Source organism: Macaca fascicularis, chromosome 11 (genome assembly GCF_037993035.2).
Source record: "Macaca fascicularis isolate 582-1 chromosome 11, T2T-MFA8v1.1".
Taxonomy (NCBI): domain Eukaryota; kingdom Metazoa; phylum Chordata; class Mammalia; order Primates; family Cercopithecidae; genus Macaca; species Macaca fascicularis.
In genome coordinates, this window is record NC_088385.1 from 129,915,381 (window position 1) to 129,939,608 (window position 24,228).

A 24,228-nucleotide genomic window follows, 5' to 3' on the forward strand; every position below is an offset into this window, starting at 1 on the left:
TACAGGCATGCGCCACCATGCCCGGCTGATTTTTGTATTTTTTTAGTAGAGGCGCAGTTTTACCATGTTGGCCAGGCTGGTCTCAAACTCCTGACCTCAGGTGATCCGCCCTTCTCAGCCTTCCAAAGTATGGGGATTACAGGTATGAGTCACTGCACCCAGCCGGCTTTTTTTTTTTTTTTTTTTTTTTTTTTTTTTTTTTTTTTAAGAATCAGTCTATTGGCCGGGCGCGGTGGCTCAAGCCTGTAATCCCAGCACTTTGGGAGGCCCAGACGGGTGGATCACGAGGTCAGGAGATCGAGACCATCCTGGCTAACACAGTGAAACCCCGTCTCCACTAAAAAATACAAAAAACTAGCCGGGCGAGGTGGCGGGCACCTGTAGTCCCAGCTACTCGGGAGGCTGAGGCGGGAGAATGGCGTGAACCTGGGAGGCGGAGCTTGCAGTGAGCTGAGATCCGGCCACGGCACTCCAGCCTGGACGACAGAGCGAGACTCCCACTCAAAAAAAAAAAAAAAAAAAAAAAAAAGTATCAGTCTATTTGGCCAGGTGCGGTGGCTCACGGCTGTAATCCCAGCACTTTGGGAGGCCAAGGCGGGTGGATCACGAGGTCAGGAGATTGAGACCATCCTGGCTAACACGGTGAAACCCCGTCTCTACTAAAAATACCAAAAAAATTAGCCGGGCGTAGTGGCGGGCGCCTGTAGTGCCAGCTACATGGGAAGCTGAGGCTGGAGAATGGCATGAACCTGGGAGGCGGAGCTTGCAGTGAGCCAAGATCCCGCCACTGCACTCCAACCTGGGTGACAGAGCCAGACTCTGTCTCAAAAAAAAAAAAAAAAAGAATTAGTCTATTTTAATTTTTTCCCCCCTTTTAGATGATCCTATCTCTAGAACGTTCAGTTCATTGTATTTTTAGGGGGACATTCTTTATTCTATAGTTACCTTTATCTAACAATTTCGTTTTAATTCTTTTTTTTTTTTTTTTTTTTTTTGAGACAGAGTCTCGCTTCATTGCCAGGCTGGAGTGCAGTGGTGCAATCTCGGCTCTCTGCAACCTCCGCCTCCTGGGTTCAAGCAATTCTCATGCCTCAGCCTCCTGAGTAACTGGCATTACAGGCACGTGCCACCACACCCAGTTAATTTTTTATTTTTGAGGCAGTCTCGCTCTGTCGCCTAGGCTGGAGTGCAGTGGCATGATCTTGGCTCACTGCACGCTCTGCTTCCCGGGTTCACACCATTCTCCTTCCAAGTAGCTTCAGCCTTCTGAATAGCTGGGACTAAGGTGCCTGCCACCATGCCCGCCTAATTTTTTGTATTTTTAGTAGAGACGGGGTTTCACCGTGTTAGGATGGTCTCGATCTCCTGACCTCGTGATCCGCCCACCTCGGCCTCCCAAAGTGCTGGGATTACAGGCATGAGCCACTGCGCCCGGCCACACCCAGCTAATGTTTATATTTTTAGTAGAGATGGGGTTTTACCATGTTGGCCAGGATGGTCCTGATCTCCTGACCTATGATCCACCCGGCTCAGCCTCCCAAAGTGCTGGGATTATAGGCGTGAGCTACTGTGCCCGGCCTTGTTTTCATTCTTATTTGCAAAAGGTGTGCATTAACTTATAATATTCTATTCCAATCTATAATGTTCTACTCAAACTTGCGCTGCTTCAATAACAAAAACACTTGTTTGTCCTTTTTTTTTTTTTTTTTTTTTTTTTTGAGACGGAGTCTTGCTCTGTCACCCAGGCTGGAGTGCAGTGGCCAGATCTCAGCTCACTGCAAGCTCCGCCTCCCGGGTTCACGCCATTCTCCTGCCTCAGCCTCCCGAGTAGCTGGGACTACAGGCGCCTGCCACCTCGCCCGGCTAAGTTTTTTTTTTGTATTTTTAGTAGAGACGGGGTTTCACTGTGTTACCCAGGATGGTCTCGATCTCCTGACCTCGTGATCCGCCCGTCTCGGCCTCCTAAAGTGCTGGGATTACAGGCTTGAGCCACCGCGCCCGGCCTTGTTTGTCCTTTTAAGATACTTTTAAAAGTATAAGAGTGATCTATGTATGATATTGTTTTAAGATATCTGTTTTTGTTGGGTTTTCTTATTCATAGTGAGCTAATTGCCATCCAAGATTCCCACTCTTTGGGCTCTTCAAAATCTGCCTTGAGAGAGGATGAGACAGAGTCCTCTTCCGATAAAAAGAACTCGCCTAAGAGTTTGTTAATCTGCAAAGATGCACCAGCATTCAATGAAAAGGTTTGTATTTTGCTTAGAATTTCGCAGCTTACTCAAGTCAGACCTCTCACCAAAGGCTTTTAATGCTCCTCTAGCAACCACTGTTAGCGTGCTTATTTTGGCTATTCCTCCGTTTTGTTTTGTTTTTTTTAATTCTAGGATTTTAAGATGCTTTTAAGGCAATCCTGTTATTTATTTTATTATTTTGTGTTTGTTTTGTTCTGTTTCTTTGAGACGGGGTACTCAGTCACCCAGGCTGTAGTGCAGTGGTACAATCATGGCTCCCTGCAGCCTCAACCTCCTGGGCTCAAGCAATCCTCCTGCCTCAGCCTCCCCAGTAGCTGCAACTACAGGCACATGCCATCACTCCCAGCTAATTTTCTTATTTTTTGTAGAGACAGGGTCTCAATTTGTTGCCCAGTCTGGTCTTGAACACTTGGGCTCAGTGATCTTCTTGCCTTGGCCTCCCAAAGTGCTGGGATTATACATGTGAACCGCCGTGCCGGGACTACTTTTTTTTCTTCCAAGAAAGATTGTTTGTTTGTTTGTTTTCTTATTGGCAACTTGATACATGTGGGTTGTAAAAAAAAAAAAAAAAAAAAAAAAAAAGGAAGAAAAGAAAAACAAACCACAAGAACAATACAGAAATGTACACCCAGAAGATATCACCCAACTACCTGGTCTCAGCTGCCCCTTCCGCCAAATACACAACCCCTGGCAGTGTCTAGAGAGACCCCAGGTGACACGTTGGTGGGCTTGCTTACAGATTTCTCTGTCTGCAGAGACTTGCATACAGACTAATGTGTGGTAAATGGGATTTCATTACATAAGAAAATGTCTGGCCAGGTACCGTGTCTCATGCCTGTAATCCCAACACTCTGGGGGACCAAGGTGGGAGGATCACTTAAGCCCAGGATCAGCATGGGCAACATAGCAAGACCCTGCCTCTATTTTTTATTTCAATAAAATTTTAAAAACATAAAAAAGGAAAACATCGCCAGGTGCAGTGGCTCATGCCTGTAATCCCAACACTTTGGGAGGCCGAGGTGGGCAGATCACCTGAGGTCAGGAGTTTGAGACCAGCCTGACCAACATGGTGAAACTCCATCTCTACTAAAATACAAAAATTAGCCGGGCATAGTGGAGGGCACCTGTAATCTCAGTTACTTGGGAGGCTGAGGTGGGAGAATGGCTTGAAACCAGGAGGTGGAGGTTGCAGTGAGCCGAGGTTGCGCCATTGCATTCCAGCCTGGCAACAGAGCGAGATTCTGTCTCAAAAAAAAAAAAAACAAAAAAACAAAAACAAAAAAAAGGAAAACATCTAACATCTATGATTTACCAGGATACCAGGGTGGCAAATTGAAATCTTCATCCCACTAATGGGATCACAGGCATGAGGTGCTGCACTGGCCGGACATTGTCTTATATAATGAAATCCCATTTACCACACATTAGTCTGTATGTGACAGACTAATAGTGACACATTCATTACACCCAAACCCCTTTGGAATTCTTCCTCTGCCCTGTGCATCCCTCCCTATTCCCAGACAACCACTGGTCTCTTTTCTGTAACACAGATTAGTTTGCATTTTCTAGAATTTTATATTAATGCGTTCAAACTTTTGTGTCCCTCTTGTTTCTTTCACTCAGTGTAATTATCTTGAGATTAACCTATGTGACTGTGTGTATAAATAATTCCTTTTTGTTGCTGAGAAGTATCCTATTGTGTGGATATATTAGGTTGGTGCAAAAGTAAATATGGTCTTTGTCATTAAAAGCAATGGCAGGCCATTAAAAGTAATCCCAACATTTTGGGAGACTGAGGCAGGCGGATCACTTGAGGTCAGACGTTCCAGACCAGCCTGGCCAGCACAGTGAAACCCCCTGTCTACTAAAACCACAAAAATTAGCTTGGTGTGGTGGCGTGTGCCTGTAATCCCAGCTACTTGGGAGGCTGAGGCAGGAGAATTACTTAAACTCAGGAGGCGAGGGTTGCAGTGAGTCAAGATCATGCTACTGGACTCCAGCCTGGGTGACAGAGCGAGACTCAATCTCAAAAAAAAAAAGAAAAAAAAGAGTAATGGTAAAAACCACAAATACTTTTTTTTTTTTTTTTTTTGAGACGGAGTCTTGCTCTGTCACCCAGGCTGGAGTGCAGTGACGCGATCTCGGCTCACTGCAAGCTCTGCCACCTCCCGGGTTCACGCCATTCTCCTGCCTCAGCCTCCCAAGAAGCTGGGACTACAGGCGCCTGCTGCCACGCCCGGCTAGTTTTTTTGTATTTTTAGTAGAGATGGGGTTTTACCGTGTTCGCCAGGATGGTCTCGATCTCCTGACCTCGTGATCCACCTTGGCCTCCCAAAGTGCTGGGATTACCGGCGTGAGCCACCGCGCCCAGCCCGCAATTACTTCTGCACCAACCTATTACCACAGTGATTTAGCCATTCACTTGTGAATGGACATTTGGGTTGTTTCTGGTGTGCTGGGTAATACAAATAAAGCTGCTTGCATATTTATGTGTAAATAAGTCTTGGTATAGATACTTTTTTTTTCATTTATCTAGGAATGGAATGCTAGCTAGGTCATACGGTAGGTGTATATTTAACCTTTTCTTTCTTTTTTTTAGAGACAGGGTCTCGCTCTGTCACCCAAGCTGGAATGCAGTGGCGCAATCATGGCTTCCTGCGGTCTCAAACTCCTGGACTCAAGTAATCCTCCCACCGCAGCCTCCCAAGTAGCTGGGATTATAGGCATGAACCATTACGCCCAGCTCATTTTTAAATTTGTTGTGGAGACGGGGTCCTGTTATGTTGCCCAGGGTGGTCTCAATCTCCTGACCTCAAGCAATCCTCCTGCCTCAGCCTCCCAAAGTGCTGGGGTATATTTAACATTTTAAGAAACTGCCGGCCGGGCGCGGTGGCTCAAGCCTGTAATCCCAGCACTTTGGGAGGCCGAGACGGGCGGATCACGAGGTCAGGAGATCGAGACCATCCTGGCTAACACGGTGAAACCCCGTCTCTACTAAGAAATACAAAAAATAGCCGGGCGAGGTGGCAGCGCCTGTAGTCCCAGCTACTCGGGAGGCTGAGGCCGGAGAATGGCGTGAACCCGGGAAGCGGAGCTTGCAGTGAGCTGAGATCCGGCCACTGCACTCCAGCCTGGGCTACAGAGCAAGACTCCGTCTCAAAAAAAAAAAAAAAAAAAGAAACTGCCGGATGTTTTCCAAAGTACCAGTTACATTCCCATCAGTGTATGACGGTCCCAGCTGCTCCAGATTCCAGTCAATACTTGCTATGATCCATTTTTAAATTCCAGACATTCTAATAGGTATGAAGTGGTATCTCAATGTAGTTTTAAGTCGCATTCCCCTAATGACTAACAATGTTGTGCATCTTTTCACACACTAAACCACCATATATTTATAGCTTTGTTTTCAACTGATAGAGAAGTTCTAACCAGTTATTCAATCCCAAAGAGACACTATTCTTTATGTCTGTGTAGAATATCCCTTCTTTAATTACTTCTCGAGATTTATTTCCTCTCTGCACCATGCTAATAAAACACTTACCAGGCCAGGCGTGGTGGCTCATGCCTGTAATCCCAGCACCTTGGGAGGCTGAGGCGGGTGGATCACCTGAGGTCGGGAGTTGAAGACCAGCCTGGCCAACATGGTGAAACCCCGTCTCTACTAAAAATACAAAAATTAGCCAGGTGTTATAGCTCATGCCTGTGGTCCCAGCCACTCAAGAGGTTGATGTGGAAGAATTGCTTGAGCCCGGGAGGCGGAGGCTGCAGCAAGCTGAGATTGTGCCATTGCACTTCAGCCTGGGCGACAGAGCCAGACCCTGTTTTAAAAAATAATAATAGGCCGGGCGTGGGGGCTCATGCCTGTAATCCCAGCACTTTGGGAGGCCGAGGTGGGTGGATCACCTGAGGTCAGAAGTTCAAGACCAGCCTGGTCAACACGGTGAAACCCCGTCTTTACTAAATATACAAAAATTAGCCAGGCATGGTGGCAGGTGCCTGTAAACTCAGCTACTCAGGAGACGGAGGCAGGAGAATCGCTTGAACCCGGGAGGCAGAGGTTGCAGTGAGCCGAGATCACACCATTGCGCTTCAGCCTAGGCAACAAGAGCAAAACATCGTTCCAATAATAATAATCATCATAATAAATTTGTTGAGTTAATGTTTATTTCTCCTGTTCATCATTTGGAATCACATGGTAAACACATTTTGAATTCTCTTTTTAAAAAGGAGAGAAAAGGCCGGGCGTGGTGGCTCAAGCCTGTAATCCCAGCACTTTGGGAGGCCGAGACGGGCAGATCACGAGGTCAGGAGATCGAGACCAACCTGGCTAACATGGTGAAACCCCGTCTCTACTAAAAAATACAAAAAAACTAGCCGGGCGTGGTGGCGGGCGCCTGTAGTCCCAGCTACTCGGGAGGCTGAGGCAGGAGAATGGCGTAAACCCGGGAGGTGGAGCTTGCAGTGAGCTGAGATCCAGCCACTGCACTCCAGCCTGGGTGACAGAGCGAGACTCCGTCTCAAAAAAAAAAAAAAAAAAAAAAGGAGAGAAAAAAAAATTTTTTTTCTTTTTGAGGCAGAGTCTCACTCTTGTCACCAAGACTGGAGTGCAGTGGCGTGATCTTGGCTCACTGCAACCTCCGCCTCCTGGATTCAAGCAATTATCCACCTCAGACTCCCAAATAGCTGGGATTACAGGTGTGTGCCATCACACCCAGCTAATTTTTCTGTATTTTTAGTAGAGACAGTTTCACCATGTTGGCCAGGCTAGTCTTGAACTCCTAACCTCACATGATCCACCTGCCTCAGCCTCCCAAAGCATTAGGATTACAGGTGTGAGCCACCGCACCTGGCCATAGCCAGAGGGGATTTCACCATGTTGACCAGGCTGGTCTTGAACTTCCGACCTCAGGTGATCCACCCGCCTCAGCCTCCCAAGGTGATGGGATTACAGGCATGAGCCACCACGCCTGGCCTGATAAGTGTTTTATTAGCATAGTGCAGAGAGGAGGTAAATCTCGAGAAGTAATTAAAGAAGGGATATTCTACACAGACATAAAGAATAGTGTCTCTTTGGGATTGAATAACTGGTTAGAACTTCTCTATCAGTTGAAAACAGAGCTATAAATATATGGTGGTTTAGTGTGTGAAAAGATGCACAACATTGTTAGTCATTAGGGGAATGCGACTTAAAACCACATTGAGATACCACTTCATACCTATTAGAATGTCTGGAATTTAAAAATGGATCATAGCAAGTATTGACTGGAATCTGGAGCAGCTGGGACCGTCATACACTGATGGTGGGAATGTCACTGGTACTTTGGAAAACATCTGGCAGTTTCTTAAAATGTTAAATATACCCCAGCACTTTGGGAGGCTGAGGCAGGAGGATTGCTTGAGGTCAGGAGTTTGAGACCACCCTGGGCAACATAACAAGACCCCGTCTCCACAAAAAATTTAAAAATGAGCTGGGTGTAATGGTTCATGCCTACGGTCCCAGCTACTTGGGAGGCTGCGGTGGGAGGATTACTTGAGTCCAGGAGTTTGAGACCGCAGGAAGCCATGATTGCGCCACTGCATTCCAGCTTGGGTGACAGAGCGAGACCCTGTCTCTAAAAAAAGAAAAAAAAAAGGTTAAATATACACCTACCGTATGACCTAGCTAGCATTCCATTCCTAGATAAACGGAAAAAAAATGTGTCTATACAGCCGGGCGCAGTGACTCACGCCTGTAATCCCAACACTTTGGGAAGCCAAGGCGGGTGGATCATGATGTCAGCAGTTCAAGACCAGCCTGACCAACATGGTGAAACCCCCATCTCTACTAAAAATACAAAAAAAAAAAAAAATTAGCTGGGCATGGTGGCGGTTACCTATAATCCCAGTGACTTGGGAGGCTGAGGCAGGAGAATCGCCTGAAACCGGAAGGCGGAGGTTGTAGTGAACTGAGATTGTACCACTGCACTCTAGCCTGGTCAATAAGAGCAAAACTCCATCTCAGAAAAAATAAAATAAAATAAAATAAAATGTGTCTATACAAAGACTTACTATACATGAATATGCAAGCAGCTTTATTTGTATTACCCAGCACACCAGAAACAACCCAAATGTCCATTCACAAGTGAATGGCTAAATCACTGTGGTAATAGGTTAGTGCAAAAGTAATTGCGGTTTTTGCCATTCCTTTTTTTTTTTTTTTTTGAGATTGAACCTTGCTCTCTCTCCCAGGCTGGAGTCCAGTAGCATGATCTTGGCTCTCTACAACCCCCGCCTCCCAGGTTTAAGCAATTCTCCTGCCTCAGCCTCCCGCGTAGCTGGGATTACAGGCACACGCCACCACACCAGGCTAATTTTTGTATTTTTAGTAGACGGGGATTGCACCATGCTGGCCAGGCTGGTCTGGAATGCCTGACCTCAAGTGATCCGCCTGCCTCAGTCTCCCAAAGTGTTGGGATTACTTTTAATGGCCTGCCATTGCTTTTAATGACAAAGACGATACTTACTTTTGCACCAACCTAATATATCCACACAATAGGATACCTCTCAGCAACAAAAAGGAATTATTTATACACATAGTCACATAGGTTAATCTCAAGATAATTACACTGAGTGAAAGAAACAAGAGGGACACAAAAGTTTGAACGCATTAATATAAAATTCTAGAATATGCAAATTAATCTGTGTTACAGAAAAGAGACAGTGGTTGTCTGGGAATAGGGAGGGAGGCACAGGGCAGAGGAATTCCAAAGGGGTTTGGGTGTAATGAATGTGTCACTATTCTTTGTGGTCATGGTTTCAGGGATGTAGACATGTGTCAAAACTCATCAGAGTGTACATTTTAGTTGTATAGTTAGTTGTATGTCAGTTATACCTCAGTAAAATGGTTCAGTTTTTTTTTGTTTTTTTTTTGAGACAGAGTCTGGCTCTGTCGCCCAGGCTGGAGTGCTGTGGCCGGATCTCAGCTCACTGCAAGCTCTGCCTCCCGGGTTCCCGCCATTCTCCTGCCTCAGCCTCCCGAGTAGCTGGCACTACAGGCACCCGCCACCTCGCCCGGCTAGTTTTTTGTATTTTTTTTAGTAGAGACGGGGTTTCACCGTGTTAGCCAGGATGGTCTCGATCTCCTGACCTTGTGATCCGCCCGTCTCGGCCTCCCAAAGTGCTGGGATTACAGGCTTGAGCCACCGCGCCCGGCCTTTTTTTTTTTGAGACAGAGTCTGGCTCTGTCGTCTGGGTTGGAGTGCAGTGGTGCAGTCTCGGCTCACTGCAAGCTCCGCCTCCCGGGTTCACGCCATTCTCCTGCCTCAGCCTCCCCTAGTGGCTGGAACTACTACAGACGCCCGCCCCCACGCCCAGCTAATTTTTTTTGTATTTTTAGTAGAGACGGGATTTCACCGCGTTAGCCACAATGGTCTCCATCTCCTGACCTCATGATCTGCCTGCCTCAGCCTTCCAAAGTGCTGGGATAACAGGCGTGAGCCACCGTGCCCAGCCAAAGCTGTTGAATTTTTTAAGTTATAACTATGAGGGAAAATATTAGCTATTACCTTTTTTAGCTCTTGGAGACTCTTTTCCAATGTTTGCATCAGTTTTTCTGAGGCAGTACTTAACATTGCATGCCTACATTCCATATGTACACACAGATAAATTCAGCAGATGTTCGTTAAACATCTACATGTCAGGTCAGTAGTGATCATTGATGATAGAAATTAGAAATTAAGTTTTCTTTAAAAAAAAAAAAAATCAGGTGGTGGCTCAAGCCTGTACTCCCAGCACTTTTGGAGGTCAAGGCAGGGGGATCACCTAAGGTTGGGAGATTGAGACCATCCTGGCCAGCATGGTGAAACCCCGTCTCTACTAAAACACAAAAAATTAGCTGGGCATGGTGGCGCATGCCTGTATCCCAGCTACTCGGGAGGCTGAGGCAGGGGAATCGCTTGAACCTGGGAGGAGTTTGCAGCGAGCCAAGATCACACCACTGCACTCCAGCCTGGCGACAGAACAAGGCTCCATCTCAAGAAATTAAAAAAAAAAAAAAAAAAAAAAAAAAATTCAGGGCCAGGTGCGGTGGCTCACGCCTATAATCCCAGTACTTTGGGAGGCCGAGGCGGGCAGATCATGAGGTCAGGAGATTGAGACAATCCTGGCCAACATGGTGAAATCCCATCTCTACTAAAAATACGAAAATCAGCTTGGCGTGTGGCGCGCACCTGTAGTCCCGGCTACTCGGGAGGCTGAAAGGCAGGAGAATCGCTTGAACCCGGGAGGTGGAGGTTGCAGCGAGCCGAGATCGCGCCACTGCAATCCAACCTGGCGACAGAGTGAGACTCCATCTCAAAAGAAAAAAAAAAAAAATCAGTCTAGGCCCCTTCGAGAGCAGTTGGCAATGACTCATTTTTGTGCTAAACTTCAGATCCCAAAGTTGAAATTTAATAGGAATAAATGAAGGCACATACCCACATATTTTTCAAGGCTTATAAGCCTTTAATGTTGTCTTATTTTGCAAGTATTTTGACATGCTAAATACAGCCTTGACAAGTTGGTTGAGGAGAGTTCACTAATGTCTAGGATTCTTTTATCACATGGGTGTTACTTCATTAGCTGTAGCAAGTTCTGTTTAAGTCAAATTATTTAACTGAGTAGGTTCTAAGAAATAAAAGGGGTTGGGTGCAGTGGCTCATGCCTGTAATCCTAGCACTTTGGGAGTTCAAGGCAGGTGCATCACCGGAGGTCGGAAGTTCAAGACCAGCCTGGCCAACATGGTGAAACCCCATCTCTACTAAACATACAAAATTAGCTGGGCGTGGTGGCGGGCACCTGTAGCCCCATCTACGTGGGAGGCTGAGGCAGGAGAATCACTTGAACCCAAGAGGTGGAGGTTGCAATGAGCTGAGGTCACACTATTGCACTCCAGCCTAGGCAACAAGAGCAAAACTCCATCTCAAAAAAAAAAACAAAAGAGGCCGGGTGCGGTGGCTCACGCCTATAATCCCTGCACTTTGGGAGGCCGAGGCAGGTGGATCATGAGGTCAGGAGATCGAGACCATTCTGGCTAACACGGTGAAACCCCGTCTCTACTAAAAAATACAAAACAAAATTAGCTGGGCATGGTGATGGGCGCCTGTAGTCCCAGCTACTCGGGATGCTGAGGCAGGAGAATGGCGTGAACCCGGGAGGCAGAGCTTGCAGTGAGCTGAAATCGCGCCACTGCACTCCAGCCTGGGCGACAGAGCAAGACTCCGTCTCAAAAAAAAAAAAGAAAGAAAGAAAAGGAATTAATTTAATTATTCTTATTTTACTATTTGATGTTCTGCTTTGCTTTGTAACACCTAAACCAAAGAAATATTCACAGGTGATCAGGTGTAGTGGCTAACACCTATAACCCTAGCACTTTGGGAGGCCAAGGCAGGAGGATGACTTGAGGCCAGGAGTTCAAGATCAGCCTGAGCAACATAACGAGATCCCACCTCTACCAAAAAAAAAAAAAAAAAAATTAGCTGGGTGTGGTTGCACACACGTATGGTCGCAGCTTTTCAGGAGGCTGAGGCAGGAGGATCACTTGAGCCCAGGAGCTTGAGGCAGTCAGTTGTGATCATGCCACTGCATTTCAGCCTGGGTGACAGAGGAAAAGAACAAAAGAAAAAAATATTCCTAGGTAGTTAGCATTTGTGTTTGTAAACCTAAGCATTTAAAGGTGCCTCTTAATTTCCTGTAGGCTTCAACTGTGTTACCCTCCCAGGATGATTTCTCGCCCACGAGCAAGCTCCAGCGTTTGCTGGCGGAATCTCGTCAGATGGTGACGGACCTGGAGCTGAGCACGCTGCTGCCCATCAGCCATGAGAATCTCACTGGCAGTGCCACAAATGTATGCGTTTCATTTTCTCTTGACTATATTTGTCACATCCAAACGCACCACTGAACACCAGTGTGCAAATATCACCGGCAGGGTGGCCTTTCTGTTAGAGGAAGAGTTTCTGTGTCTCTAGGGAGGAAAGGGAACATGCTTGTTTTAAGGAGGAAAAAGTTACACTCAGATGTCACTGGACCCAAACTTCCTCTTTCTAATGATCTGGGGCATATGAAGATAAATTCTTGGGGATTTTTTTTTGGGGGGTCAGTGTACAGAGTTTTGCTCTTGTCGCCCAGGCTGAAGTGCAGTGGCACGATCTCAGCTCACTGCAACCTCCACCTCCCGGGTTCAAGTGATTCTCCTGCCTCAGCCTCCCAAGTAACTGGAACTAAAGGCATACTCCACCCTGCCCAGCTAATTTTTGTACTTTTAGTAGAGATGGGGTTTCACCATGTTGGCCAGGCTGGTCTCAAACTCCTGACCTCCAGTGATCCACCCACCTTGGCCTCCCAAAGTGCTAGGATTACAGGCGTGAGCCACAGCACCCAGTCGGAAATATTTTGAAAAACAAATTTTATTATACAAAGTTTCAAGTCCAGGCCGGTGGCTCATGCCTGTAATCCCAGCACTTTGGGAGGCCAAGGCGGGTGGATCACCTGAGGTCAGGAGTTCGAGACCAGCCTGACTAACATGGAGAAACCCCGTCTCTACTAAAAATACAAAATTAGCCGGACATGGTGGCGCATGCCTGTAATCCCAGCAACTCGGGATGCTGAGGCAGGAGAATCGCTTGAACCCGGGAGGTGGAGGTTGTGGTGAGTCGAGATCGTGCCATTGAACTCCAGCCTGGGCAATAAGCAAAATTCTGCCTCAAAAAAAAAAAAAAAAAAAATAGAAAATTTCAAATATGCACCGAAATAGAAAGAATGGCACAGTCACTCACCTTTGACCACCATCAATTTTATCTTACCCCATCCATACACGTTTTCTTTGGAAGCATTTTAGAGCGAATCTCAGCATCATATCATGTCACTCATAAATATTTCATGATCATGATGTCTAACAGATATGGACTTTTAATTTTAATTTTTTTTTTTTTTTTTTTTTTGAGACTGAGTTTCACTCTTGTTGCCCAGGCTGGAGTGCAATGGCACAATCTCAGTTCACTGCAATCTCTGCCTCCTGGGTTCAAGCGATTCTTCTGTCTCAGCCTCCAAAGTAGCTGAGATTACAGGTGCAAGCCACTGTGCCTCGCTAATTTTTATATTTTTAGTAGAGATGGGGTTTTACCATGTTGACCAGGCTGGTCTTGAACTCCTGACCTCAAGTGATCCACCCGCCTCGGCTTCCCAAAATGCTGGGATTACAGGCATGAGCCACCCTGCCTGCCTCATTTTAATTTTTTTAATTAATTTATTTTTGAGACAGCGTCTTCCTCTGTTGCTCAGGCTGGAGTGCAGTAGCTATTCGCAGGCGTGATCACAGCTCACTGCTGCCTCAAATTCCTGGGCTCAAGTGATCCTCCCACCTCAGTCTCCCAAGTAGCTGGGACCACAGGCATGCACTACCATGCCCACTATGTTTCCCAGGCTGACATTGAACTCCTGGCCTCAAGTAATCCTCCTGCCTCAGCCTCCCAAAGTGTTGGGACTATCGGCATGGGCCACCGTGCTCAGCTTATTTATTTATTTTTCAGAGACAGTCTTGCTCTGTCACCCAGGCTGGAATGCAGGGCCAACTTGAACCTCCAACTCCCAGGCTCAAGTGATCTTCCCACCTCAGCCTCCTGAGTAGCTGGGATTACAGGTACACAAAACCACACCCAGCTGATGTTTTTATTTTTTGTAGAGACAGGGTCCCACAATGTTGCCCAGGCTGGTCTCAAACTCCTGGGCTCAAGTGATCCTCCTGCCTCAGCCTCCCAAAGTGCTGGGATTACAGGCGTGAGCTACTGCACCTGGCCTGGCTTTTCTTAACAGTGTCTTTTAAAAAGCGAAATTTAAAATTTTGATTACTTCCAACTTAAACAGGTTTTTTATTTTTTATCTTTTTAAAAACATTTTTTGTGAGACAGTCTCACTGTGTCACCCAGGCTGGAGTGCAGTGGCGCAATCTCGGCTCACTACAAGCTCCGCCTCCCGGGTTCGTGCCATTCTCCTGCCTCAGCCTCCGGAGTGGCTGAGACTGCAGGTGCGTGCCACCACGCCCAGCTAATTTTTTGCGTTTTTTAGTAGAGACGGGGTTTCACCGTGTTAGCTAGGATGGTCTCCATCTCCTGACTTTTTTTTTTTTTTTTTTTGAGATGGAGTCTCGCTCTGTCGCCCAGGCTGGAGTGCAGTGGCCGGATCTCAGCTCACTGCAAGCTCTGCCTCCCGGGTTCACGCCATTCTCCTGCCTCAGCCTCCTGAGTAGCTGGGACTACAGGCGCCCGCCACCTCACCCGGCTAGTTTTTTGGTTTTTTGTATTTTTTTAGTAGAGACGGGGTTTCACCGTGTTAGCCAGGATAGTCTCGATCTCCTGACCTCGTGATCTGCCCGTCTCGGCCTCCCACTCCTGACCTTTTGATCCATCCACCTCATCCTCCCAAAGTGCTGGGATTACAGGCGACCACACCCGGCCTATTCTAGTAGTTTTTTTGTAGATTCCTTAGGATTTTCTACACAATCATGTCATTTATGAATAGAGACAGTTTTATTCCTTTTTCCAATATTTATGCCTTATTTCATTTTCTTCCCTTACTGCTCTGGCTCGGACCTCCAGATGAGCGTTGAATAGAAGGAGGAGAGCAGACATCTTTGTCTTATTTCATGAAATACTCTGATGGCATTTCTTGCTTAGTCCTTCTTCAGATTGGTATTTTGTTAGATTCAGAGTTCCCTGGAGCATTTTCTATGTGACGCGAATAGATCCAAAACTAGAACATTAATCATTTTAGAATCAAGATGCTCATTGCCATGAGCCTAAACAGGTAGTTGCAGAGATTACCTTAAAGAAGAACAGGATCTAAAAACAGAAGTTTTTCAAAGTATACCATGTGTGCCCTATAAGCTTTTCAAAGTGGAAACCGTGCTGGACTCTAGTGTTTCCTAGGAAGATTTCTTCTTCACGAGCTGTCTCTGAGGCATTAGTGAAGCATTGCATTTATACTGGGGCAGAGGAACGTTTTTATGCCAAAAGTGTTTTGGTGCTTAACTATCCCTTTAAATGTATGCAGTGAGGCTGCTGCTTCCCCTGTGTTTGGGGAGAACCTTTATGACTTTTCTGGTCATTCTTTGGCAGCTATTTCTTTAAAATTTATTTTTAAAAATTGAGATATAGGCCAGCCATCGTGCCTAATGCCTGTAATCCTAGCACTTTGGGAGGCCAAGGCAGATGGATCACTTGAGCCAAGGAGTTTGAGACCACCCTGGGCAACATTGGGAAATCCCACCTCTACAAAAAAAAAAATTTTTTTAATTAGCTGGACACCCTGCCATGCACCTGTAGTCCCAGCTACTCAGGAGGCTGAGATGGGAGGATCACTTGATCCTGGGAGGTCACGACTGTAGTGAGCCATGATCTTGCCACTGCACTCCAGCCTGGATGACAGAGTGAGACCCTATATCAAAAAGAGAGAGAGAGAGGATTCACATTTTATTATTTACATACAATTCACCGTTCTAAAGTGTACGATTCAGTGGTTTTTTAAATCATATTCATAAAATCGTGCAGCCACTACCCCTATCTAATTCTAGAATATTTTAATCACCCCAAAAGGAGACCCCACACCCACAGCCACAGCCACTGGCTACCACAATCTACTTTCTGTCTCTATGGATTTGTTGGACAGATAATTTTAATCAGAATTTGTTGAATAGAATTCAGGGGATCCATGAACTTTGATGGAATAAAGATTACATGCTAGTTTTTTTGTTTTTATATATATAGATAGATAGATAGATAGATATATTGTTTTGAGACAGAGTCTTGCTCTGTCACCCAGGCTGGAGTGCAGTGGTACGATCTTGGCTCACTGCAAGCTCTGCCTCCCAGGTTCACACCATTCTCCTGCCTCAGCCTCCCGAGTAGCTGGTACTACAGGCACCCGCCACCACGCCTGGCTAATTTTTTTTTTTTTCGTATTTGTAGTAGAGATGGGGTTTCACCGTACTAGCCAGGATGGTATCAATCTCCTGACCTTGTGATCCACCCACCTCGGCCTCCCAAAGTGCTGGGATTACAGGCTTGAGCCACCACGCCCGGCCTATTTTTTAATTTTCATTTTATTTTTGAGAAGGAGTTTCACTCTTTCCTCCACTTCTTGGTTCAAGCGATTCTCCTGCCTCAGCCTCCTGAGTAGCTGATATTATAGGTGTGAACCACCATGCCTGGTTAATTTTTTGTATTTTTAGTAGAGACAGGGTTTCACCATGTTGGCCAGGCTAGTCTCAAACTCCTGACCTCAAATGATCCTCCCAACTCGGCCTCCCAGTGTGCTGGGATTATAGGCATGAGTCACTGTGCCCTGCCCAAATTCACATTTTCCAAACAAGAGTTATAGCAACAGATGTCTCCTCCTTGTCCTCGTGGCTTCAGGTTGTCCTTTCAACCTCTTCTTTAGGGTTTTATGTCAAATTCCTGAGATATAATCAAGCACTCCCTCACTTTTATCCTGCTAGTGTGGTGCTGTGTGTGTGTGTGCCTACACGTGTGTGTGTGTGCATGCATGTGTGCGTGTTTATCTGTCTCCATCAGAGTGCACATCAGATACCCGACAGGTGACTGCGTCCATGCCTCCTGCTCACTGTGAGCGCCTCAGGACCCTTCTCCACCTTGGCACCCTGGCTGCAGCACCCAGCATCTGCCACAGGGGGTCTCAGGGCCTAACTTGAATGGAACTGATAGGAACGTGCAGAAAAAAGACAAAGCTGGCCAGGTGCAGTGGCTCACACCTATAATCCCAGCACTTTGGGAGGCTGTGGTGGGAGGATCCCTTGAGGGCGGGAGTTCAAGTTCTGCCAGGGCAACATACCAAGACCTTGTCTCTACTAAAAATTAGCTGGACATGGCCAGGCACGGTGGCTCACACCTGTAATCCCAGCACTTTGGGAGGCTGAGGCGGGCGGATCACGAGGTCAGGAGATCAAGACCATCCTGTCTAACACAGTGAAACCCTGTCTCCACTAAAAATACAAAAAAGTTAGCCAGGCGTTGGTGACCTGTGACTGTAGTCCTGGGTACTTGGGAGGTTGAGGCAGGAGGATCGCTTGAACATGAGGTCAAGGCTACAGTGAGCTATGATCACACCACTGCACTGCAGGTTGGGCCATAGACTGGGACACTGTCTAAGAAAAATAAAATAAAATTAGCTGGACGCAGTAACTCACACCTGTAATCCTAGCTCTTTGGGAGGACTACACAGGAGGATTGCTTGAGCCTGGGAGTTTGAGACCAGCCTGGGCAAGAAAGCAACACCCCATTGCTAAAAAATAAAAAATAAAAATTAGCCAAGTGTAGTGGCTCACGCCTACAGTTCCAGCTACTAAGGACGCTAAGGTAGGAGGATCATGACTTTGAGCCCAGGAGTTCAAGGCTACAGTGAGCCATGATCACACCATTGCACTCCAGCGTGGGCAACAGAGCAAGATCCTGTGTCAAAAAATGTATTTTTGTGAGAGTGTTTGAGCTAGAAAGAACCAGAAGAGATATCTAATTCCAACGTTACATTTTACAGGAAGGGAAAAATGACCAAATCTCTTTACTCAACATCCTACAGCTAGAATCAGAAAATCATTTAATTGGAAAGACTGTTGGCTCCAGATAGCATACATTTTCTGGTACATTAACTGATTCTAGAGATATTGGGAAGACAGAATTTAAATAACAGGGATTTACTTGGCAACATGCTTTACAAACCCCTCCCCCTATGCCTTTGTACTAAGTACAGCAAGGTACAGAAAAAGCAAATAATTTTGTTTAAAAATTCTTAATTTCTGCAATAAGGAAGCAGGGTAAAGTTCTGAGCAGCCTGTGTGCTTCTCCAGGGCTTTGCCATCTGTTGCTACAGACAAGGGTTGTAATTCAGAGCCTTGCTGTGAGACAGGCACTCTCCCACGTTGCCAGGGAGCATGAAATGATTCAGTCCTCCTGGCGGGGAAATTGGCAATGTTTTCTAAAAATCACCGAAGAACTGACACTTTGACAATGCAGTGTCACCTTGGGAATCTCTCCCACGGATACTTCTTCATGTGTATGAAATGGCATAGGCACATGTGTTTCTTTGCAGCATTGCTTTACGATAGCAAACGGTAGCAGGCCACCCAGTGTCCAGCAAAAGGGAACTGAGGGAATAAGCTGTGGTCCACCCACATGGTGGAGTTCTGAGCAGCTGCAGAACAGAATGAGGTGCTCTAGGATGTGGAAATATTTCCAGGTATATTGCTAAGTGAGAAACGTGCAAGATACTGAAGATTCATATGGCATTCCACATACGTAAGGAGATGCCCACAAGCAGTGGCTCACACCTGTAATCCCACCACTTTGGGAGGCCAAGGTGGGAGGATTGCTTGAGCCCAGGAGTTCAAGACCAGCCTGGGCAACATAGCTAGACCCTGTCTCTACAAAAAAAAGGTTTTTAAAAACATGAGTGGGGCATGGTGGAGCACACTTGTAGTCCCAGGCCCTCGGGAGGCTGGGACAGGAGGATCTTCAGTGAACTGTGATTGAGCGACTGTACTCCAACCTGAGCGATACAGCAAGAGCCTGTCAAAAAAAAAAGAAAGAAAAGAAGAAAAGAAGAAAAGAAAGAGGATGGAAATAAGAATATATATTTGTACAAGGACACAGTGGCAAGATGACATAAATTTTACCAGTAGGAGGTATGAGGGATGAGGTAGAGGCGGGACTCCTCAGTTTATACCTGTTTTTATTATTTTGATTTTTAAACTATTCAAGAAAAACTCCAATAATTTAAAAATAGACAAAGAAGAAAAAAGGAGTGAGAGTAAGAGGAAGCACAGCTGAGCACATTGCCTCATGGCAGGCTTCCTCCTTGCCTCGAGGGTAGGAGTGGTGAGCAGACCCTACCATAAACTGAGCTTGGAGTTGTGCCTGCTGCATGGGCCTGGCCGTTCTGATTGCTGGCTTGAGATGGTTGGTGTTACCTGTCGGGGCTCTTGGCCTTTCTTGTGGCAGGCTGATAAAGCCTGCGAATCCCTTTTAGAATGAAGTTTTTCAATGAATAAGAGAAAACACAGCATGGTAGCAAGGCGCGGTGGTTCACGCCTGTAATCCCAGCACTTTGGGAGGCCCAGGCAGGCGGATCATCTGAAGGCAGGAGTTCCAGACCAGCCTGGCCAACATGGCGAAACCCCCTCTCTACTAAAAATACAAAAATTACCCGGGCATGGTGGCGTGCCTGTGATCCCAGCTTCTCAAGAGGCTGAGGCAGTAGAATTGCTTGAACCCAGGAGGCAGAGGTTGCAGTGAGCCGAGATCGCGCCACTGCACTCCAGCCTGGGCAACAGAGCGAGACTCTGTCTCAAAAAAAAAAAAAGAAAATCAGATGGTAAAATACGTGGGCAATTTGCATAAAGAGGAAGCAGCATAAGTAAAAGCACAGAGGCCTGAAAGCACCCTTGGGTGCCCCTGAGGAACTGTGAGGGATCCCGGCGTGGGTGGAATGCAGGCCACACAGGCAGGAGGAGGTGAGAAAGTGGGCTCACCTGCAAGCCAGGGGTCACCACGGAATGCACCGGGGTCTTTCCGGGCGTCATCTCCCCTTCATTCCTCCCCCTCACCTCTCCACTCCCCTCCTTCCCCTTTTCCCCACCCAGACACCTAAGCAGGCTAACGAGGCAGCGCAGCACTTAGAGTTGCTGATGCTTAACTACTGACCACTGTTTTCAACAGGGGTCACTTAGGGCTCACTGGATCAGTGCCTGTGTTAGGGCTGACAACGAGCCAGTTATATCTGGGTATTAGCTGATGGCCAGCGTGTAGCTGTGACACACATGATAAAGCAGACAGAGAAGTCCTTCTAGATTAGAGACAAAGGGGACCCCCACACATGAATGGGAAGTCAAGAAGCCTTTGTTGGATGGGTGGATGGCAATTGTATGCAGTCACTTCATTATATTTTGTTCATTTCCTAAGGTCTTATTTATTTATTATTTTTGAGACCGGGTCTCACTCTGTTGCTCAGGCTAGAGTGCAGTGGCACGATCATGGCTCACTTGCACCTCAAACTCCCAGGCTCCAGCGGTCCTCCCACTTCAGCCTCCTGAATATCTGGGACTATGGGTGTGTGTCCCCACGCCTGGCTAATTTTTTTTTAAGTATATTTTTTGTCTCCCTGTGTTGCCCAGGCTGGTCTCAAACTCCTGGACTCAAGAGATCCTCCCACCTCAGCCTCCCAAAGTGCTGGGATTACAGGTGTGAGCCACCACACACAGCCCCTAAGATCTTTTTTAAATTGACAATAATTGTATATATTTATAGTGTATAGTGCAATGTTATAATATGTATATAATGTAGTGGAATGACTAAACCAGCTGTATCTATCACCTCTCAGATTTATCATGTCTTTGTAGTGGAAATATTTAGAATCTATTCATTTAACAATTTTGAAACATATAATACATTATTATTGGCTGGGCACAATGGCTTACACCTGTAATCCTAGCCCTTTGGTAGGCTGAGGCAGGAGAATCACGTGAAGCCAGGAATAGGCAACAATGGGAGACCCTGTCTCTATAATTTTTTTTTTTAAACACAATACATTATTTATTTATTTATCTTTTTTTTTTTCTTTTCTTTTCTTTTTTTTTTTTTTTTTGATACAGAGTCTCGCTCTGTCACCAGGCTGGAGTGCAGTGGTATGATCTTGGCTCACTGCAACCTCCACCTCCCAGGTTCAAGTGATTCTCCTGCCTTTCAGCCTTCCAAGTAGCTGGGACTACAGGCGCCCGCCACCACGCCCAGCTAATTTTTGTATTTTTAGTAGAGACGGGGTTTCACCATGTTGGCCAGGATGGTCTCGAGCTCTTGACCTTGTTATTCGCCCGCCTCGGCCTCCCAAAGTGCTGGGATTGCAGGCATGAGCCACTGTGCCTGGCCAGTACATTTTTGTTAACCATAGTCATGGTGCTGTGCAATAGATCACTGAAACTTTTTCCTCCTGTCTAATCGAAACTTTGTACCTTTGATCAATAGCTCCCCTTTCCCCAACCACCCCCTCCCCCAGCCCCTGGTAACCACTATTCTACTCTATGCTTCTATGGGGGCCACATTTTTTTTTTTTTTTTGAGACGGAGTCTCGCTCTGTCGCCCAGACTGGAGTGCAGTGGTGCGATCTTGGCTCACTGCAAGCTCCGCCTCCCGGCTTCACGCCATTGAGCTCCACGTTTTTTAGATTTCATGTTTAAGTGAGATCAGGCAGCATTTGTCTTTCTGTGCCTGGCTTCTTTCACGTAGCCTAATGTCCTCCAGATTCATCCACACTGTTGCAAATGACAGAATTTTGTTTTTATGGCTGAATAGTATTCCATTGTGTGTATATGCTACATTTTCCTGATCTACTCATCTGCTGACGGGCACTTAGATGGCTTCTGCATCTTGGCTGCGGTGAACATGGAGTAGAGTGCAGATATTTCTTCATCTAACATCTTATTTTTATTTTTATCTTTATTTTTTTTTGAGACAGTGTCTCACTCTGTCGCCCAGTCTGGAGTACAGTGGCGTGATCTTGGCTTACTGCAACCTCCACCTCCTGGGTTCAAACAATTCTCCCACCTCAGCTTCCCACATAGCTGGAATTACAGGCGGGCACCACCATGCCCAGCTAATTTGTGTATTTTTGGTAGAGATGGGGTTTCACCATACTGATCAGGCTTGTCTTGAATTCTTGACCTCAAGTGATCTGCCCACCCTGGCCTCCCAAAGTGCTGGGATTATAGGCATGAGCCATGGCACCCAGCCTCATCTAATGTCTTTTAAAGGCATTTCTGCTATATTTGTGTTTAGTCTTCTTAATAATTTTCTAGTTTTTCTATCCTGGATACTAATCTGGGAGTTGTTTTCTAGAACTCGGAGGTCCCAGAAGAGTCAGCTCAAAAAAATACCTTTGTCAGTTATTGAAGGAAACAAAAGGCAACTTCAGTATTCATCATGATCATGGGTAAGTCACCTTTGCTTATCTCACCTTATATCTCAATTAATATTTAATAAGTAACTTGGGAACATTGATAACGTTGAGTCAAGGCCATGCATTTGTTTGACTTGTAATACTTTCTCTTTTGCTCAACTGATTTATACATACCTTCTAAATTTAATCAGAGTAAAATGTCATTACTTGCAAGAGAAATGCCGATCAAAAAGTTCTTGTTCTCCTGCACTCCAGCCTGGGAACAGAGTGAGACCTTGTCTCTTAAAAAAAAAAAAAAAAAAAGCCAGGTGTGGTGGCTCACACCTGTATTCCCATCACTTTGGGAGGCTGAGGTGGGTAGATCATGAGGTCAGGAGTTCGAGACCAGCCTGGTCTGTCTCTACTGAAAATACAAAAATTAGCCAGGCACGGTAGTGGGTGCTTGTAATCCCAGCTACTTGGAAGGCTGAGGCAGGAGAATCGCATGAACCCAGGAGGTGGAGGTTGCAGTGAGCCAAGATCGCACCACTGCACTCTAGCCTGGGCAACAGAGCAAGACTCCGTTTCAAAAAAAAAAAGTTATTATTCTCAATACCTAGAATTTTAAATCTTGGGAAGTGAATACATAGACACAGCTTTAAAAATAAGAATCTAATATGAAAAGATGCTCAACCTCACTAATTATCAGGGGAAGGCAAATCAAAACCCGGGAGGCGGAGCTTGCAGTGAGCTGAGATCCGGCCACTGCACTCCAGCCTGGGCTACAGAGCGAGACTCTGTCTCAAAAAAAAAAAAAAAAAAGAAAAATAAAAAATTTGGCCAGGCGCGGTGGCTCACACCTGTAATCCCAGCACTTTGGGAGGCCAAGGCGGGTGATCGCTTGAGGCCAGGAGTTTGAGACAAGCCTGGTCAACATAGTGAAACCCCATTTCTACTAAAAATACAAAAATTAGCCACGCATGGTGGCGGGCACCTGTAATCCCAGCTACTTGGGAGGCTGAGGCAGAGGTTACAGTGAGCCGAGATCGCACCATTGCACTCCATCCAGGCGACAATAGGGAGACTCTGTCTCAAAAAAAAAAAAAAAAAAAGAAAAAGAAAACACAATGCAGTACCACCTTACTCAAGCAAGAATGGCCATAATTTAAAAATCAAGAAATAATAGATATTGACGTGGATGTGGTAAAAAGGGAGCACTTTTACACAGATGGTGGGAATGTAAACTAGTACAACCACTATGGAAAACAGTGTGGAGATTATCCTTAAAGAACTAAAAGTAGAACTCCAATATGATCCAACAATCCCACTACTGGGTATCTACGTGGAGGAAAAGTAGTCATTATATGAAAAAGACACTTGTACACATATATTTATAGCAACACAATTTGCAACTGCAAAAATACGGAACCATTGTAGATGCCCATCAACTAATGGATAAAGAAAATGTGGCATATGGGCCGGGCATGGTGGCTCATGCCTATAATCCCAGCACTTTGGGAGGCCGAGGCAGGCGGATCACCTGAGGTTGGGAGTTTGAGACCAGCCTGGCCAACATGGTGAAACCCTGTCTCTACTAAAAATACAAAAATTAGCTGGGTGTGGTGGTGCAGGCCTGTAATCCCAGCTACTTGGGAGACTGAGGCAGGAGAATCACTTGAACCTGGGAGGTGGAGGTTGCAGTGGACTGAGATTGCGCCACTGCACTCCAGCTTGGGCAACAGAGTGAGACTCTATCTCAAAAAAAAAAAAAAAAAAGGAAAAAGAAAATGTGGTATATGTGTACCATGGAATACTACTCAGCCTTGAAAAGAAATAAAATAATGGCATTTACAGCAACCTGGATGGAGTTGAAGACCATCATTCTAAATGAAGTAACTCAGGAATGGAAAACCAAATGTAGTATGTTCACACTCCTAAGTGGGAGCTAAGCTATGAGGATGCAAAGGCATGAGAATGATATCACGGACACCGGGGACTGGGGGGAAGGGGGTGGTGAGGGATGAAA

The 24,228-nt window shown here is 46.1% G+C and overlaps 1 protein-coding gene across 1 annotated transcript in view; it reads left to right on the forward strand.

Moving 5' to 3' along the window:
- The window catches only part of CCDC62 (coiled-coil domain containing 62), a 57,212-nt gene that overhangs the window by 30,018 nt on the left and 2,966 nt on the right, over window positions 1–24,228 (forward strand). The window contains 4 exon segments of the mRNA XM_065524990.2: window positions 2,102–2,246; window positions 11,965–12,114; window positions 22,163–22,187; window positions 22,190–22,256. Coding sequence (XP_065381062.1) covers window positions 2,102–2,246; window positions 11,965–12,114; window positions 22,163–22,187; window positions 22,190–22,256 — 387 coding nt within the window.